Source organism: Lissotriton vulgaris, chromosome 2_1 (genome assembly GCF_964263255.1).
Source record: "Lissotriton vulgaris chromosome 2_1, aLisVul1.2, whole genome shotgun sequence".
Classification (NCBI taxonomy): domain Eukaryota; kingdom Metazoa; phylum Chordata; class Amphibia; order Caudata; family Salamandridae; genus Lissotriton; species Lissotriton vulgaris.
Window position 1 is genome coordinate 1,619,350,685 of NC_141687.1, and position 19,425 is coordinate 1,619,370,109.

The following is a 19,425-nucleotide window of genomic DNA, read 5'->3' on the forward strand; positions in this document are numbered from 1 at the left end:
GAACCTGAAATTGCTCTGGGAAACATTCAAGCGTTTCCCAATAATAATGGGTGAAATGGCTAATGTATTTTTTGTTAAACAATATCATAGTAGTGTTTGGGACAGGTGATTATGAAATACTTTGTTGATTTCACAGCCACAAATAGATGGGCTAACGAGAGTGAAGAGCAGGGTTGTAGTGATGCATGAGATCATAGCAAAACAGTCTGTACCACCAGCTCTTGTACAATATTGCTAAAATACAGTTCTTTGTAGCCATGGCAAAAGCATTCCCTAAAGTATCTAACAAGTTGCTCTCTCAGTAGGAAATATTGTGGTTTATCCTTCTTGCAATTAATATTACTCGTATAACTGCAACCCCAAATTCATGTAGATCTGGCCTGGATAGAACATCAGAGTAGTATTTTTAATTTCCTAGTGTATAGAATGAGAGTTGCTAGGAATAAAAGCTGTTATTTTTCCAAATTTTCTTGAGATGCACTAACTACTTTAAGGCCACAATAAGATCATTTGCTAATAGAGCAAACCGTTGGAATGCGTAATACTTTTTTGTAGAAGTTGGATTGATGCGAGTGTGTTCATAAAAACAGTATTGTTTATTGCCAGGACCCCTGGAATTATGCGATTCTGCGCACACCTCTTTTTTCACATATTTATTGATTTTCCTCTTCCACATGATCCATCATCTGCTGCGTAATCTGCAGATTTTAACAAAAGAAATTGTTCCTAACTCAAACAGATCAAGTGTTACTAAAAATGTGGCTACGTGCGTTTGCGTGCAGTCGAAGGCTTTTCGCGAATGTTAGTTAACTGGTCATCTTTCAGTTGCTTATGTCTGTATTTGGTTGCTACACTGGTACTAATGAGGTGAAATATTTGACCAGACTGTATTACCATGTACAACATTGCAATATAGTGAAGTAATACGCTTAAATAAAAAAAATGTGCTGCATTATGTAGCTTAGTTTGCCTTTTCTTCCCTTATAATTTTGTCAACCCTGCTGCCTAGTTTAGTGCTCCACTGTTGCATTATTCCAGTGGCCCTCTTTATTGCTTGTGATTCACCAAGGAGGAGTTTCAAACATGAGTAAATTGAATGTCTACATCTCATTGGACCTATTTATGTTTGTCGACCACACTCTCATCTCTGTATTATAGTGAATTTTTTTCTTCAGAGGGTTTTACGAAGTTATTATCCTTCCAAATGTACCTCCTAGCAAGATTTGAAAGCTTTCAATTGCTTTTTCCTTTAAACCCACAAGGCTTCTTTCCCATCGGGTGAATGTTTAAGAACAAATGAATGACCTGTAGATTTCCGTGATAGGTAAACTTGGGCAATATAATTCCATTGCAGTGGTTTTTGCGAGAAGAGAACCGAATGTATATTGGCATTTACAATTCTTTGCTGCATGTCAACATTATTACATTTTAGCTATGTTCAAAGTGCACCTTTCGACCCCTCAAAGCTTCATAAATTGAGGACAATGGCAGGTCCCTTGATCTTTGTCTAAAACGATCAAGATGTCATCTGACGTATGCAGTAAGTACATGCCCCATGAAATAGTTAAGATCTGTATAAAGTCCTTTTAATGAGCATAATAAAAAAAAACTCACAGAAGGGTTTTGTGTGGCAACGCTCACAGATGTTAATTTACTCAAATTGCTAATTACTCAAGCACAGGTTTGTAAGCTGGTGTACTCCCATTCCTGCTTTTTTCATGCTCTTTGATCATAGTTCTGCCTCGCCATTTGCAAGATTTGTCTGCATGCTCTTTGGTGTACAATCCTAATAGTTTTTTGCTTAGTTAAAGTACTTGAAAAATCTTAAAATGGTGGCCAGTTGTTCTGGTTTTTTATATCTTAACAATGCAGATTAGGAGTCTTGTAGTGCTCTGAGCAATCTTGGTTAACCTAGGATATTAGGTGAAGCCAATTGTGGGATCCAGAAATACAAAATAATAGTACAGTGAACGTACCTTTTCTAACTCCCATTGAAAACTATACTGTCTACACTTTCGTGTGAACATCCACAGCATGCTTGACACACACATCGTCCTTTTATTCATAGTTTTATTGATACACTTTTGAACTCTCAGTTTGTGATGTTTCGCAGAGCTGAAATTTTCAACCATATCTTTTTAGGTCGAGGACCGTAGGCTGCGCTTGCGCAGTTCGGTCCAAAGATTTAATGTTTTTTAGTTAGGTGGCTTGAACCCGCCCCTCTTCTCCATTGGCTGGCCTCGTAAATGCTGGCCAGCCATTGGAGGAGTGGGGCGTCACTCCCTTTAAGCCCCGTCTTTTTCGGATTCGGGCGTGTTTTTTGCGTTTTTTCTCACCGTGACTTCATCCGTCACTCAACAAAAAACACGCCCCGAATGCGAAAATGGCGGCGCTTGCCTCCCAGACTTTACACTCCCCGTCACCCTGGAGAAGAAAACCTCAGAACTCTGCTTCCAGGCTGAGGCCCTCCCCGGAACCACCATAGCTGGTACCAAGGTGAGTGATCAAGGCCGTTGCTTTTGTTAGGGGATTATCGGCAGAGTGGAGCCGGCCGGGCGGTTGCAGCGCAGGAGCAGTGGAGGCTTCTACTGCAGTTAAAAAACTTGTGAGCTGAAAACTTGAGCGCAGATGGATGAAAGCGCAGCCGGCTTAAGGAGAGTAGGCCGCTGTAGCGCGATCAGTGATGTCAGGTAATCTGTCCGTGCTTGCGTAAAGCGCTCCAATTTATTTCCTGGCCATGGAATCACCTTGTTTATTGAATGCAAACTTTTTGCAACATAGCTCCTGCTGAGCTGTTCCGTGCTCACGGCTCTGTGTTTTGTATATACATGCCGTTATGTCGATCACGCACATGTGCGTACTGTGTTAATGGTTTGTTGTTGCAGAAACATGTCGTGTTCACAGGGTGCTTATTTTGTATGCACATTCAGTATGTATATACAGTATCTGCGCCTGGCTCATTCATACATGTGTTCTTTGCTCACATGTTGCTATTTGTATGTCTGTTTATTTTAATTCTCATCTACAGATGGCGAAATGACTTTTGTGGACTATACCAGAAACTCAGTGCGTTTAGAGTTAGCTCATTGCTTACTTTTGGTTAATTTTCTTGTCACTAGTTATCTCTCTTATGTGATGGCTTTGATTGCATGTCTTGTATTTGTACCTCCCTGGAGCTCTTTATCATTCTTTAATTTTTTTGTGATTGAATAATTTGTCGACTACTTACTTTCGGAGAATTTCTATTTTCTTTAAGAACTAGACAAGAGTGCACGTTCCCTTTTTATGATGTTTCTCTCTCAAATACCCTCCTACGTGCTCAGTGTTACTATCGCGTGTTTCTTGTGCTTGCTCTCCTGCCCCCTGGTTGTGCTTGCTCTCCTGCCCCCTGGTTGTGCTTGCTCTTCTGCCCCCTTGTTGCTTGTGCTTGCTCTCCTGCCCCTGCCCCCTTGTTGCTTGTGCTTGCTCTCCTGACCCCTTGTTGCTTGCTCTCCTGCCCTGCCCCCTGTGTGTGGGTGCTAATGCAATAGGTCTCGCATATGCAAACGATTAAGCTATTGGCAATGTAAATGACAATGCCATTTATTTATGATAAAAAAAAGTCATGAGCAATGCCAATAGCTCTACCCTTAATAATGCCGAGACCATTGCATTGTAAATGCTTGTTTTTTTCCCTCTTACTCTGTAATGTGCCTGCCTTGTCCCTCTTACCCTGCACATGCCTCTGGTCTTCTCCTTTTCTCCCTTTATTTATGTACTCCAACATTACGCAGAGGTGCTAGAGCACTCCAATGGCTGCATGGGTCTGCGTTAGGTCATCAGCAGAGGACTCAGCAGTCTCTGCTCTCATACTCCCTTCTTCCCCGTTAGAGAGCATCAGCATGGTGGGGGGATGCAGGGGGGGACTTGGCCCATCCTGCCATTCTACAGAGCGCATCAGCAGAGAGGCTTCGGCAGCTCAGCCTCCCGCCCCCCCCACCCCCCATGCCATCAGACAGCATCAGCAGAGAGTCATAGCTGCCAAGGTTTCAGATTGCTTGTGTGCGACATTTTCCTAACTTCACTTTAATTCTGAGTGGCATTCAGCGATTATGAGTGAAACTTTGTTGCAATCAAAATGAAGATGAGGGAAACATCAGAAATTACATGTATTTTTCAAAAATATATTGGCTGCTTCAGGTGACATTCGACATCTTCAAATCGTAAATAAAAAAAGGAAAGGCGTACATACGTCATCACACTAGGTCTCCATAGCAATCTTGATGACTACACGTAATCACGGTTATTGTTTTTTTTTTTTGCTGCTGTTCTACAGTATTGGCAAAGCAAATAGTTTGACAAGCCTATGCCAAAGCTTGTATCCTTCTGAGTTAAATACACTGAGTAACATCATACTAAGTAATAGTGGCGGTACATACAACATCTACAATGGCAAATAGTGTCTTTAAACACTATTTAATAATAAATTAATCTTTAACTTCAATGGAATTCTGTGCTGCAACGCTCCGTTTATTGAGAAGGAGCGTCTAGCCTTTTGCAATATCTAAGGCCTTAGTTTTAACAACAGTTAGTGTAGGGCTTTTGTTTTAATGTCACTTGGGGACACTCTGTTGCTAATGTGGGGTGTGTATGTGTAATGACAGTGAACACGTGGTCAAGTGCTCTTTTTTTTTTTTTTGGGGCCTACAGCTGTAATGACAGTGGAGTTCACTTCTAGATTGGTTTATTACAGCAGTGTTCCTGGCTGCTAATAGTCGAAGTATGCTTCGCGGGGTCTTCATCCTGAGGCCCTTCCTGATTCCAATATTCCCCCCCCCCCTTTTCCCCCCCTCGGCACATCATCCCCAATTCAACACAGCATGGCACTATCATCAATAGCCCCCGGGAGGTCCCATTAACAGGCGCTCCTAAGGGCAGGCAGGAGCCCTTTCACATTCTGCACCACAATGGGCGCCGGCTCCCCTTGTACTTCATAGTCCTAGGGGCAGGGTTGCTGGCTGCACTGCACACACAACTAATGTAAATTAAAGTGCAGAGCAGCGCAATCCCCGCCTCAGGAGAGAGACGGAGAGGCTGAGGCTGGAGCTGCACACACTTCACAGCGACTCTTACTGGTCTGTGGAGCTCGATGAACGGGCCGGCAGCTACATGACTGACTTCGCGGTCCAGAACTATTGACTCACTGTGGCCTAATGGCTCTGCACTGGCTACCTGACTGGAGTGCAGCCTCAGTATCAGTTGAGGCACACTACCCGCGGGTACTGGTGGGTGCAATAGGAGGCACTGTGCGGGCTGCGGCAGGAGCTGCTTGCTGTTCGAAAACTTGTGCACTGCCCATGGAAGGCGCCCATGCGAGGACTAACTTTGTCCCTGGGATAACATTGTTGCCCACAGTCACAGGCGGAGGTTGGTATGCAACCATCGTCTAGTGCTGCATACAGCACTAATATGCAGCATCAACAGGTGGTAAAATCCCCTCCTGGACTAATAGGATATAGAACCCATCCCCCCCCCCCAATATATCAATCAATACCTGCATCTGACAATTAAACCACACTGGGAATCTTAATGAGCAGCAGCCGTTCAACATCCAGAGTAGTGGAGATTTCACTTACACCAAGATACCATGCCAAAGGCAACTATGATGTTTTGAATAGAGGCAACATCCTGCGTTTATTTTCTCACATACCATCATTGGAGCACATAGGCTTGGCAGATGTTGCCTGGGTTAAATTTCAAAGCTTGTCAGGCGACTCCCACGATGAATCTACAGTGGTTGGGCCATACCAAAAGTCACACCAGACGGCAATGCTGTGTGAATCAAATCAATTGCAGACTGGGGTATTGAGATTAGGATCTTACCTCAAGACAGATACCCTCATGTTTTAGCTAATAAACCTTTAAATACTTACACTATCCTAAAATGTGCTGATATCCGGCCTGGCAACAATCTTACCAGCACTCTCTCTCAACATGAACCCCTGAGGATCATCTGTTCTACTAACCAGAGAAGTCTTTTCCAGCAAACAGGACACTTCGGTCCGACGGCATCCCTAAGCCCCCAAGTGGCAATACAGATTATACATTGAGCAAAACAATTACTTAATGATCATTTCTTGGAATGTGGCTAGTCTTCAGAAATTGAATAAAAATGATTCGGCCCGAGATTATCTTCAAAGCAGCGATATAATCTGCCTCCAGGAGACATGGGCTGTGTCTACTACAGCTCTCTCCGGGTACTTTGAAGTCAACGTCCCAGCTTCAAGACGTAACATTTCTGGGTGGCCAATGGGCGGCCTCTCTGTTTACATCAAGCATTCTCGAAGGTTGGAAGTAATCCCACTTGCAGCTCTTTCACCTGGAATCCAAGTATTACTTATTAGTGGAATAAAAAATCACTATAGACCGTTTTGAATGATATTATTCAACTGTTATGTCAATCCAGTTTTGCATCAGAGAAACCAAGCACTTGATGATCAGGCAGCCATCATTGGTGATTTCCTCATCAAATATCCTTATCATAATCGACTTGTAGTCGCGGACTTTAATAATCGATTACTTGATAAGACAGGAAAAGAAAACAAACAATCTAAAGAGGTTGCTATATTACAAACTTTATTCGACGCCTGTTCTATATCATCCGCTCATAAACTCAAGAAAGCAAAGGATCAGGCATGGGACCGCCTCCAACATACAGGATCATCTCTACAATTGATTATCTAATTATCGGCAGTACACTAGCATTACATCTGAATGACTTCGATATTGACAATCGAGTAGAGAGTGACCAAAGGCCCCATAGAGCATCTTTCCACTCCTGTATCTTGTAAATTCATACCTGTAGGCGAATCAACAGGCGAAGAATGCTATAAAGTCCAGAGCAGGATAAAATGGACTGCCAATCTCTGCACAAAATTACCCGCATGGATAATTAAAAATGAACAATTAAAAACTGCTTTTGGTTCACAAGCCCTCTTAGACTACTGGCCCACTCTCCTGATGGACCTGCATCTGGCGCTGGTGGGAACACCGGATGCTCAACAGAAACAGGGGTGAAATGATCCAATCCAACACCCAAATAAGGAAAGCCGGAAATCAAATGGAAACGCCAATATACCCCAAATGCAAGCAGAGGGGGAAAAGCTTTGCAAGGCTCTGCAGTTAGATCACTTCGAGCTGCCTACAAGAAACGTGTATGGGAGCAACGTGCCAAACGAATTGAGGATGCCTGGCTCAAAATGTTCTCTCTTCTTAATGTAAAAAATCCAGCTTCATTTTGGAAATATATTAACCAAGTCAGCAATAGTGGTCAGTCCAAGGAGAATGGGGTACCCGAGAATGTTTGGGTGAATCACATCAATCAGCTCTACAGTAGTGGGATAGAGGAGCTGTCAGCCCTCTACTCTACTCTCCTCAAGCTCCAAATCAGGTAAACATCCAGGGCCCCAGCATCTCCGAAGTGATCAAGATCATCAGTCGTATGAGGAATGGTGGCGCGCCAGGTCCAAATGGAATACCAGCTACAGTTTTTAAATCTAATTGATCTTTCTGGGTAGAGCTGCTTACAACGCTCTTTAAACAAGCCTTTCTTACAGCTACAATTCCATCTACCTGGCAGGGCTCAATATTACATCCACTTTAGAAAAAGGGTAACCGCTCAGATCCGGCCAATTATAGGCTAATAGCTTTATTGGACATCTAAGCTAAGGCCTATGCTCACGTTTTGTTGGCAGAACTCAAACTGGGTTACAGAAAACAACATCCTCCCCTGCACTCAGTCAGGCTTCAGATCAGGCTGTTCCACGACAGACAATATAATAGCACTGTCCTACCTGTCTTGGAGAGCAACTTTGCCCAATCATCTATTCTGCTGTTTTGTCGACTACAGTGCAGCATTCGATAGTCAACCGAGGGACGTTTTGGAACAAATGAAATTCCTGAGGGATACCATCCGCACTGCTCTCTGCACTAGTGTCACTGCATCAGAAAACTTGGGTGAGGATTGAAACAAGTGCCACAACTTTATCTGCAAAAACTATAACAAAAAATGGTCTGAAGCAAGGCTGTGTACTAGCCCCTCTACTATTTAATCTTTATACCCCTGACTTGTCTAAAGAACTGGCAGGCTCAACTCTGGTAGCTCCAGAATTGGGTGGTATACGATTACAGATTATGCAATATGCCGATGACCACATTATTATGGACCATACAGAAACAGGTCTACAAAGAGTGTTCATTGCCCTTAAATACATACAACACAAAAAACAATCTTCTGATGAATAAGTCAAAAACTAAAGTTGTGATTTTTGGAAACATCAGAAAAAGAAACTGTTGTCTTGGTAAGTAGGTGGTATACATATAGCGACCTGTACTAGCTATAATTATCTAGGAGTTTGGTTTAATGAAAGAGGAAATCAAATAGCCGATCTCAAACCATTCGGCCCAAGGGAGCAGGGGGTCATACATAGTCAGAGGCGCTTGAATTGGCATTTACACAGTCCCACAGCCGAACCAATCCAGAGGGTCCTACGAGCCAACCTGCTCCGGAAGTGTCCTATGGTCACCTAGCTTTCCATGGTAAAATACTTTTTTTAGAGAACTACCAAATAATGGCCTATAAGAAAATATTTTCGCCTCCCCAGCATGCAAGGAGGGCGAGGCTGAGACTTGAGCTGGGCCTAGAAGTGCAGATCTTCACTGTTCAGGAGACCTAATTAAATTCTGTCTCTACACTTTGCGTGCACCAGCTCAATCCTTGAAAGAAAAATTGCAATCCGTATTCACGGACGAACTCTCGCCCTGGCACAGACAGCTGCACCTGGCCACTTCCACATTGAAGATACAAATCTCAAGCCTTTCTAATTTAATCATTCCCCTGTCAACGTGGAAAAAACCGATAAAAAGTCAAATCACTTTAGTGTCATTCGAGAGAGACATTGCTCGGCTTCCCAAAAAAACACTCCTTACAGCTCTTGATGCTCCGTATGTTAAGGGGAAACCTCAGCCCTATTTTAATTACTCTCTCCAATCACAGACTCGTAATTAAATTATTTATATGAGGCTGTTAGCTCTTCCCATTTATGATTTTTACCCGCTGTGGGCTCGGAGGGATGGTCTGTTAACTTGTAGGCTCTGCAATTATTCACATGAGTCCTGGTTACATCTGCAATGTTGTTGCCCCCATCTTGCCAACGAATGTCGACGTCTACTGGTCCCAGTCTATCGGGAAAAACTACTGAGACATTGCAGGGGAAGCATCTGATTTGTGTTTCAGTAATAATTCAGCCCAAGTTCTAGGAAGGGCTGGGAGGTTTGATAACATTATTTTAACTGCACTGCATAACGCCTAGCACTGAGAAGACTAGCACAAATGAATGTTAATGAAAGTTAACTCTCAGTAACCAGCATTGTGACATTTTGTTATTGTCTCTGATATTATATGCCATCAACTTGAAATGCTGCTTTTGGAATTGACATTTTTTCGTATTGCCAGATTTTATAAATATGTAAACAATTTTTAATCCTTGAAATTTTATTAAGTATTACTATGAAGTTTGTATGTTATGGTTTTAATTAGCTGTATAATAAAATATACAGATACAGAACTTGTGCACTGCAGTGCCCCACCCACTAGTGCAGCAAAGCCAGCCTATAGGGGTCTCTCTGTGCGGAGCGACCCTTGACCCTGTCACCAGGTAGCTCGCCCCCCAGCCGCCACACGGTCCTCCTGTGCCGCTGTCCCGCTGCCGCTACCCGCTGTGATCTGACCGCCTCTCCCCACCGAGGTCAGCCCTGCATTGCCTGTGCTTGTTTTTATTTCTTGTGTTTCCATGACTCCGATTCCGCCTTTTACTTGTTGCCACTTTTGTTTTTCTTGGTTTTTACTGTTGTCGTTTTTCACTATGTGCCCTTTGTGCCCTTTTCCCCCCTGCCCCCTTTTGCCTTCTACGTCACCCGCCCGCTCCCTCGTGCTTCCCGCCGCTGCGTCCCTTGCGGCCCCGCCCCCCTGGTATCCCATCGGCCGCCCCACTCCCGCCTCCCAGCTGCTCCTCCCTCCCACAGCCCCTGATATGGAGGCCGCGCAGCGGGCGCGCCGAAGGCAAGCCCGTCTGCCCCCGTCCGTGCCTGGACTGCGCCCAGCGCCAGAACCCATGGCCCCCGCCGAAGCCAGGAAACCCGACTGAGATACAACACCGCCACCCTCAACGCACTCAACACCGGACGACCACCTGCCTGCCACCGAGCCACCCCGAAGCTCACCCACGGACCCTTCTCCTGCCTAGGCTGCAAATTCACCTGCGTCCGAAACTTCACGCCACCATCCGGACAGGGCAACAACAACCACCTCAAGTGCATCCTGCTCAACACCCGCTCCGTCCACAAGCATGCAGTCGAACTATGGGACCTCCTCGACACAACAGCGCCAGACATCGCCTTCCTCACGGAAACCTGGATGAACGCCTCCTCAGGCCCCAACATCACCATAGCCATCCCAGACGGCTACAAGATCGGACCGTGTCAACCAAACCGGAGGAGGAATCGCCATCATCCACAGGAGCACCATCAGCGTCGCGACCAACTCCGAAGACCACCTCACCACCGTCGAACACCTACACTTCCAGATCCGCACCGACCCCAAGACCACCCTGCGAGGAACCCTCATCTACAGACCCCCGGGCCCACGCACTCAATTCAGCGAAGCCATCGCCGACCTCATCAGCCCGCACGCCCTTGCCTCATCAGACTACATCCTCCTAGGGGACCTGAACTTCCACCTGGAGAACAACGACAACACCACCACCACCCTTCTAGACAACCTCGCCAACCTCTGACTCAAGCAACTGGCGAACGCCCCCACCCACTACGCCGGAAACACGCTCGACCCCATCTTCTCTGCCAGCGACCACGTTACCTTCAGCCACTTCACTGGACTACACTGGACCGACCACAGCTGCATCCATTTCACCCACAAGAAGACCACATCCCACCACCACCCTCAACAGATCCCCCGCAGATGCTGGAGCAAAGTCACCACAGACCAGCTAACCACATCACTGAGCCAGAACCCACCAATCAACACCACGGACACCAATGACGCAGCCTGCAACCTCACACAGTGGATCATCAACTGCGCCGACACCCTTGCACCACTGAAGAACCCTCTAGGCAAGCCCGGCAACAAGAAAGCTACATGGTTCACCAACAAGGTCAAAGAATCGAAGAAATCATGCCGAACCCTTGAGAAAACCTGGTGCCGCGAACAGACGACAGAACCTGACAGCCCTCAAAAACGCCACTCGCAAACACCACCAGCTGATCCGCACCACCAAAAAGACATTGTTCAAAGAAAGGCTGGACAACAACATACACAACAGCAAGGAACTCTTCAGCATCGTTAAAGAGCTCTTCAACCCCAGCGCCAACAGCAACGACATCACACCGTCACAAGACCTCTGCAACTCCCTCGCCACGTTCTTTCACCGCAAGATCGCCGACATACACAACCGCTTCGGCGCTCAGACTCTGACTCCGCCCCCAACCACAGAACCAACGCCCCCCGACAACCACCCTCAGTAACTGGACTCCCATCAGCACTGAAGGCACCTCCCATGTTATGAACACCATCCACTCCGGCTCTCCATCCGACCCATGCCCTCACCACATCTTCAACAAAGCCGACTCCATCATCGCACCCCACCTCCGGAACGTCATAAACAACTCCCTCACGTCCGCCACCTTCCCAGAGAGCTGGAAGAACGCTGAGATCAACGCCATACTGAAGAAACCTACGGCGGACCCTAAAGACCTCAAGAACTTCCGCCCCATCTCTCTCCTTTCATTCCCTTCTAAAGTCATCGAGAAGACAGTCAATAAACAGCTGACAGCGTTCCTCGAGGCAAACTGCTCCCTTGACCCATCCCAGTCTGGATTTCGAGCCAACTACAGCACCGAGACCGCCCTCATCGCAGCCACCGATGACATCAGGACCTTGCTTGACAACAGGGAAACAACCGCTCTCATCCTTCTAGACCTCTCAGCCGCCTTTGATACAGTCTGCCAGCGCACCCGAATAACCCGCCTCCACAACGCCGGGATCCAAGGTAATGCCCTGGACTGGATCACCTTGTTCCTCTCCAACAGAACCTACAGAGTCCACCTTCCGCTCAGCGGCCACCGAGATAATCTGCGGCGTACCCCAAGGCTGTTCACTTAGCCCAACCCTCTTCAATATCTACATGAGCCCCTCGCCGTCATCGCACGCGGCGTACCCCAAGGCTCTTCGCTTAGCCCAACCCTCTTCAATATCTACATGAGCCCCCTCGCCGTCAACACAACCTCAACATCATTTCATACGCCGACGACACCCAGCTGATACTCTCCCTCACCAAAGACCCAGCCACCGCAAAATCCAACCTCCAGGAAGGAATGAAAAACGCCACGGAATGGATGAAACTCAGCTGTCTCAAACTGAACTCAGACAAGACAGAGGTAGTCATCCTCAGACCATCCCAATCCGCCTGGGATGACTCCTGGTGACCCACAGCATTGGGCATTGCGCCGACACCCACGCACGCAACCTGGGATTCATCCTAGACTCCTCCCTCATGATGACCAAGCAAGTCAACGCCATCTCATCCTCATGCTTCAACACCATACGCATGCTCCGAAAGATCTTCCCGTGGATCCCTACAGAAACCAGAAAGACGGTCACCAAGGCCCTCGTCACCAGCCATCTGGACTACGGGAACGCCCTCTACGCAGGAACCACAGCCAAACTTCAGAAAAGGCTCCAACGCACAGAGAACGCATCCTCACGACTCGTCCTCGACATCACTCGCCACAGCCACATATCTGCCCACCTGAGAGAACTGCACTGGCTTCCCGTCAGCAAAAGGATCACCTTCAGGCTCCTCACACATGCACACAAAGCGCTCCACAACACAGGCCCAAATACTTCAACAGCCGCCTCACGTTCCACACCCCAACCCGCCAGCTTCGTTCCGCCAGCCTCGCCCTCACCAGCGTACCACTGATTCGCAGAACCACCACCGGAGGTTGATCATTTTCTTACCTGGCTGCCAAGAAGTGGAACTCCCTACCCACCCACCTACGGCTGACCCAGGACCATCTCACCTTCAGGAAACACCTCAAGACCTGGCTTTTTGAGCAGTAGCAGCACTCCCCTCCCCTCAGAGCCTTGAGACCCTCACGGGTGAGTAGCGCACTCTATAAATGTATTGATTGACACACTAGTCTGTCCTTGTGTGATTGGGCAAAATCAGACTGACTCGTCAGTGCTGATGCAACTGGTGTCGGGTAAATTGGCTACATTGTGGCTTTGCAAGCTCAGCTGAGCCAGCCCCCGAACCTGCTGCAAGCAGTGCAGACCACATGCTGCCATCAGTTTGCTCAGGCACACAGTGGTACGAGCACCCTGGACAGTTGAGGCGCTATAAATGTGATTGTGCATTTCAGTGCGGTGATGCGGACCACTAATCTGAAATGCTTTAGTCTAACCCCTGATGCGTGGTACAAATGCTGCCATAAGTACACATTGTACACTTTCCATTGCGTGCACTGTATGCTCTTCATGAGAATGAAATGGCACATCCCGAACATGCGGTAGTACATTCACTTCTCATGTTAGGTGAGGAGAAAATACAACTTACTTTTACATATAAAGTCTTGATGTCCTTGACCAGTAGAGACCAGTTAGATCTTCAAGTAAACGGTCACCGAGCATTGGGCATGACACTACTGAAATAGAATAGAAGTTTTTCCTGCCTTACCCATGTAAAATCTCTACAAAAATCGTAGCTTTAAACACACATGGGGAAAGTGGACGCAAAAGCAAAAACAGTGAAGACAAACTACTGTCAAGTAAGCAAATAATTCACTAAAAAAAGTAGTTACTGATCACTTACAATGCTAATAACAAGTACGGTGCACTGCTAATCGCTATGTGGAGCGTTGCCTCTAAAGATACGCAACACCGTCTTATGGTATACATTTCAAAATTGCTGATAAATATGAAATGTCGGGACTTGGAAAACAGCCCTGCATAGATCCATAAATGGACACCATCGTCGTCCAAACCCCATCTATCTCAATCTCTACCATGGCCCATCTTCCCCACTTGTCCTCTAATTTTTTTCCTATTCTCCAGTTTTTACTCCTTGACAGAATAGCGACTCCTCTATTTTTAGCCCCTTGTTTGGAACCAACTATGAGTTGAAATCCCATCTGGTTCAAGAAGGACTCTTGGGTACTCATTATATGCGTTTCTTGCAGGAAAATGAAATCCACATTCATCTGGCGTAATCGTACTCCTATCTTATGTCTCTTTTGAACATCGTTTAAACCGCACACATTCCATAGATGGGGTTTGGACGACGATGGTGTCCATTTATGGATCTACACAGGACGACCCGGAGGTGCTACAGTTTATAGATTCTGAGTTAGCTGCTTGGCCCCCACAGATTATTATAGGACGAGATCTTAATATTAACGGGGCCGATGGGTTAGGAACTGGTCAAAATGGAAGCTATAAAGGTCGTAAGAAAAGAGTCCATAAGGCACTTGTTGACCTCCTGTGTAGTAACAATTTGAATGATGTTTGGGGTATTACTAGACCACAACAGAAAGGATATACTTATTATTCTGCACCACACCAAGTTTGTGTTAGGCTCGATTATTTTTTAATTTCTAGTAATTTAATGTCAAGGGTCAATATTGATAGATTGCCAAGAATTCTAAGTGACCACAATCCGTTAATTCTGGATCTAAAGGTAGAGGGAGGAAAAAGATCTAATCGGGTATGGACTTTTGAAAGAAAACTTCTTTTAGAAGAGGATTATGTATTACATATGTCAAAATGGATCACTGACTTCTTCTACTATAATAAAGGAACGGCACCGGAGGGAGTTATATGGGATGCTTTCAAGGCAGGCGTCCGTGGAGAAACATGTAGTTACAGTTTTCACAAACGCAAAATGGAAGGGATATTACAAAGGGAATTAGAGAGAGCCGTCTCAGAAGCAGAAGAGCAAGTCGATAACTGCCTTATTAGAGGCGACCCAGTAGAACAATATCTGATAGATTTACTAAAAGTCAAAAGTGAGGCGGAAGGGGATTTGGCAAAAAAAGCGGCAGTACACTATACAATCCGTAGGGAAAGATGTTACGAATATAATGAAAAAGTTGGGCATGTTCTGGCCATGCGTACTAGGCAGATAGCGGCAGCGGGCACGGTGAGACAAATTAGAGATGAAAATGGTAATATACAAACTGGTCCTGAAGAAATTAGGGAAGTATTTAGGAAATTTTACCAGACCCTCTATGACCATCAATATCCTTGTAGTAGTGAAGAGATTAGTGACTATTTGGAGAATATACCAAATGAGACGGTAACAGACGAAGATGCAGATAGATTAGAAACCCAGTTAGAAATGGAAGAGGTCAAAGAAGCCATGGGCAAACTCCCCTCTGGTAAGGCTGCCGGCCCCGATCAGATACCTCTAGAATTTTATAAAACTTTCTGGGGGGTACTTGCACAAGAGTTAACTAGAGTGTTGCAATCTGCACAGCTTGGGCAGTCTACACCAAAGTCATGGGGGGGTGCAGACATCGTCCTGATTCTTAAGAAGGGCAAGCCGGAGGAGGAGCCTGGGTCTTATCGCCCCATTACATTAATGAATAACGATACTAAAATATATTCTAAAATATTGGCAATGAGATTTGCAGAAGTAATCAGCTCACTAGTTTATCACACCCAACATGGCTTTATTCCTGGTAGAGGAACAACCCATCATACTAGGAAGGTAATAACACTATTGGATGCCGCCGAAGTCAGAGGGGACCCGATGGCAGTCATTCTATTGGACGCTGAAAAGGCGTTTGATCGGGTCTCCTGGGACTATTTGTGGTACACGTTGGCTAGAGTTGGCTTTAGGGGTGGGTTTATTAAAGCACTTCAAACCCTATATAAAGAACCGGTCGCGGCCCTAAGAGTCAACGGGGGGACTACTGGCCAATTCTCTATTAAAAGGGGCACACGGCAGGGGTGCCCATGCTCCCCATTACTTTTTGCCATGTATATGGATCCACTGATCCGCAAATTAGAGCTCTGTCCAGAAATAACTCCATTGCCGACATTACTGGGACCATGTAAGATTTTGGCTTATGCTGATGATGTGGCGGTGATAACACCAAACCCCACAGAGGCAACTGTGCATATAGAAGAAGAGGCCCGCAGATTCGGTCGCGTTTCCGGGTATGCCCTAAATGTCTCCAAGACTCAGATAATTAAAAACTCGATGACTCCGTGTGATGATAATCGTGCGGTACAGGCAGGGACTTACCTTGGAATTAAAATAATAGCTGATTTAAACAATTTGGTGGAAAATAACATTGCCCCAATAATTAGCAAAGTAAAGAAGGACTTGGATCGGTACGAAAATTTACACTTATCGCTAGTGGGCCGGGTTAATATTATTAAAATGATGATATTGCCAAAATTTTTGTATATATTTATGGCTATCCCACTCTTATTTGAAAACAAGTGGTTTAATATATGTGAACAAATGATCAATCGCTTCGTATGGGCTAAGGGTAAGACGCGCAGAGCACTAAGGTATATGTCTCTACCACGGGAACGTGGTGGCTGGTCCCTACCAGACCTAAAAGTGTATTATTGGGCCGCCGCATTCCAAAATATGTTGGGATTGGTAGGGGGGGCTGATACAGATGACTGGGATAAAGCAGGATCACTTGCAATTTATGGTTTGACTCTAGGTAAAAATGCGGAAAATATATTTTTAAGATTTACGGAGGAAAGTTACTATAAACGAACACGGTTCAAGATTCTAATGGCTGCTCATAATGTTTGGAAGGGAATAGCTAAAAAGATTGGATTTGGGAAATATAATTTTTACACTAGACTTAAAAATAACCCCTCATTTTCGGGCATGGTTTTTTCGGGAGCTGTATTCCAAGACTGGGAGTCGCGTGGGATAAGAAAGATTGGAGATATTCTGGGCCCCCAAGGTATTTTACAATTTGTTGAGCTACAGGATCGATATACCCTAGATACAAAACATTTTTTTAAGTATCTTCAAATAAGGAGTTGCCTAATAAACAGGAAAGGAGGACCTATTGGGTTCAATAGAAATATACTGTTGGATATTATAGAAACAGGCTCGGATTGTACTATAAAGAGGTTCTACTGTGAAATGACAGCGTTAAAGAAAGATGATATGGAGAAATGGATAAATAGGTGGTCTGTAGATTTGGATATAAGTTGGGATATTTTTTCAGAATCATTAGAGTTGGGAAGGAAATTGTTGTGTTCATCTTCATTACAGGCTCAACATTATAAGACTGTATTCCATCTCTACTACACTCCTGGAAAAATTGCTCAATGGGGGGGTACCACGGGAACCACCTGTTTTAGATGTGGGAGTCTGGGGGCGGATCTAACACATATTTTTTCACTCTGCCCACATCTGAATAATATAAAACGGGATATTGAGCAGTTTTTACAGAATGTACTATCAACAACAATAGAACTAAGTCCAGCTGTCATGCTATTAGGAGTCAATCCTGAGACTTATGTGGGTAATGAAAAGTTTCTATTCGTAGCTACAGCTATCCTCAGACTCTTAGTCGCCTCGGCATGGTTGGATCCTAACCCTCCAACCTATCATCAATGGCTGGGGAAGTTATTATCTATCCAAAAGCTAGAATCAGCTATCTATGCGAGAAGGGGGAGAAACGGTAAGAAACTAGGCTTAGCAATATGGGAGCCGCTCGTCCACTGGAAACAGGGTTATGGAGAATTTAGTATATAGAAGTCTGTGTATATTTGGAGTATATGATTTGTTTTGAGAACCATATATGAATTGATATTATTTTATGATCATAATACTCTGTATAATCCCAATACTTATTTATGTTTTTGTATTGTAATGAATGTTATTGTGCCCTGCTCTCATTTTGGGGGGGAAAAAAGGGGAAAAAACTTCAATAAAAATATAAAAAAAAAAAAAAAGGAAAACAGCCCTGCAACTCCGCCATATTAGCTGGCCCTGAGCCATTCTTATATCTGTTTACCACCTATGCAAATTTACTCACAGACCATAACCGATTCAAACCACTTGACTTTATTTTACTGGTGGTTGTTTAAAATGCCATAGATTCGCATGCACCGGTATGCATATCATATCCATTTGTTTAAAGATACTGATAATGGAGTTTCTAAATGGATAGTATCTACCAAATGTAAAGCTCAATGAAATTATTTTAAAAAAGTAAGTGATGTACTGTTGGCACAAATGGCAGCGCTACAACCTAGGTTAATATGTGATATGAGGTTAAGCTGGAATGCTGAATCGCGTTAAGTTGTAGTTTAAGGTTTACATTTCAGGAGTGTTGCGTTTATGATCCATGCTTATTGCTAGTACGCGTTTTGCACTTCCAAAAAGAGCCTCACATTATGCATATGTTAGAGTGACTTATCTAAATCCTTTCTCTTTCAGTTTTGACATGCACAGATTACATCCCACGGATGCCCAGTGATTATACCTCGCAGATGTTTTCTTCAAAGTAAGTTGCCATGTAGGGTCATAAAATATTTTATAATTATTTAAGATTATTAATCAATATATCTGTCATGCCAATATAAGAAAGCATTGTTAAAATTCATGGGAAAACAGTTTTGTGTGAGAGATGTGTGGTACTAAACAAGAACAGGATTTCCAACATAGATTCGCTATTTCCTGTTTGACTTTCATTCTGTTTCTCCAGTATTGGATCTCTCATAGATTTACATGCTTGAATCATTCCCCGTCGGCAAAATGGGAGTCTCACAATACCATAATAAAACAGAATGTATCACTGTCATAGACTATAATGGCAATGAAACTCTATTTAATAGCCTATGTATGTCTTTTTTTTTAAAAAGGACCAAGCTTGAACTATAAACAATCAGGCGACAGCACCCTCTAGAACACTCCCAACAGAGTCCCTCAGATTTTCTACCGCACAACATGTGAAGGGAGTCTCCCTGAGCTCTGCTCAGTTTCTTTATCTATTTCTTCTTTTTGGATCATCCAAGATTGTTTAATTCCTATGACCCTGGCACTAATATGTCAGAGTAGCAGAAAACAAGGCAATGGACTACAAAGTATGTCTAACCTTTTCCTCAAAAACTCTCACGCTCTGAGAGATGAGGCGATTATTGGAACTACAGAAACTTTAATCTGTCACTTCTGATGACGACAGTAAGGATCCCTTCACTTCACAGGAGAGGTTGCGCCAAGGGTCTCCAGAAGGTGCGCAGAAAATACATGATCCTTACCATGAGTCTTGATAAAGCCCTTTCTCAGAGGCAGACCTTATAATTCCCTCTTCAACCCTGACACTACA

The 19,425-nt window shown here is 44.7% G+C and overlaps 1 protein-coding gene across 12 annotated transcripts in view; it reads left to right on the forward strand.

Moving 5' to 3' along the window:
* The window catches only part of EYA3 (EYA transcriptional coactivator and phosphatase 3), a 1,455,294-nt gene that overhangs the window by 528,288 nt on the left and 907,581 nt on the right, over positions 1-19,425 (forward strand). For all 12 annotated transcript variants that reach the window (XM_086957503.1, XM_086957498.1, XM_086957496.1 and 9 more), the window contains one exon: positions 18,537-18,603. In XM_086957503.1, the coding sequence (XP_086813629.1) occupies positions 18,537-18,603 (67 nt within the window). The remainder of the gene's footprint in view (positions 1-18,536; positions 18,604-19,425) is intronic.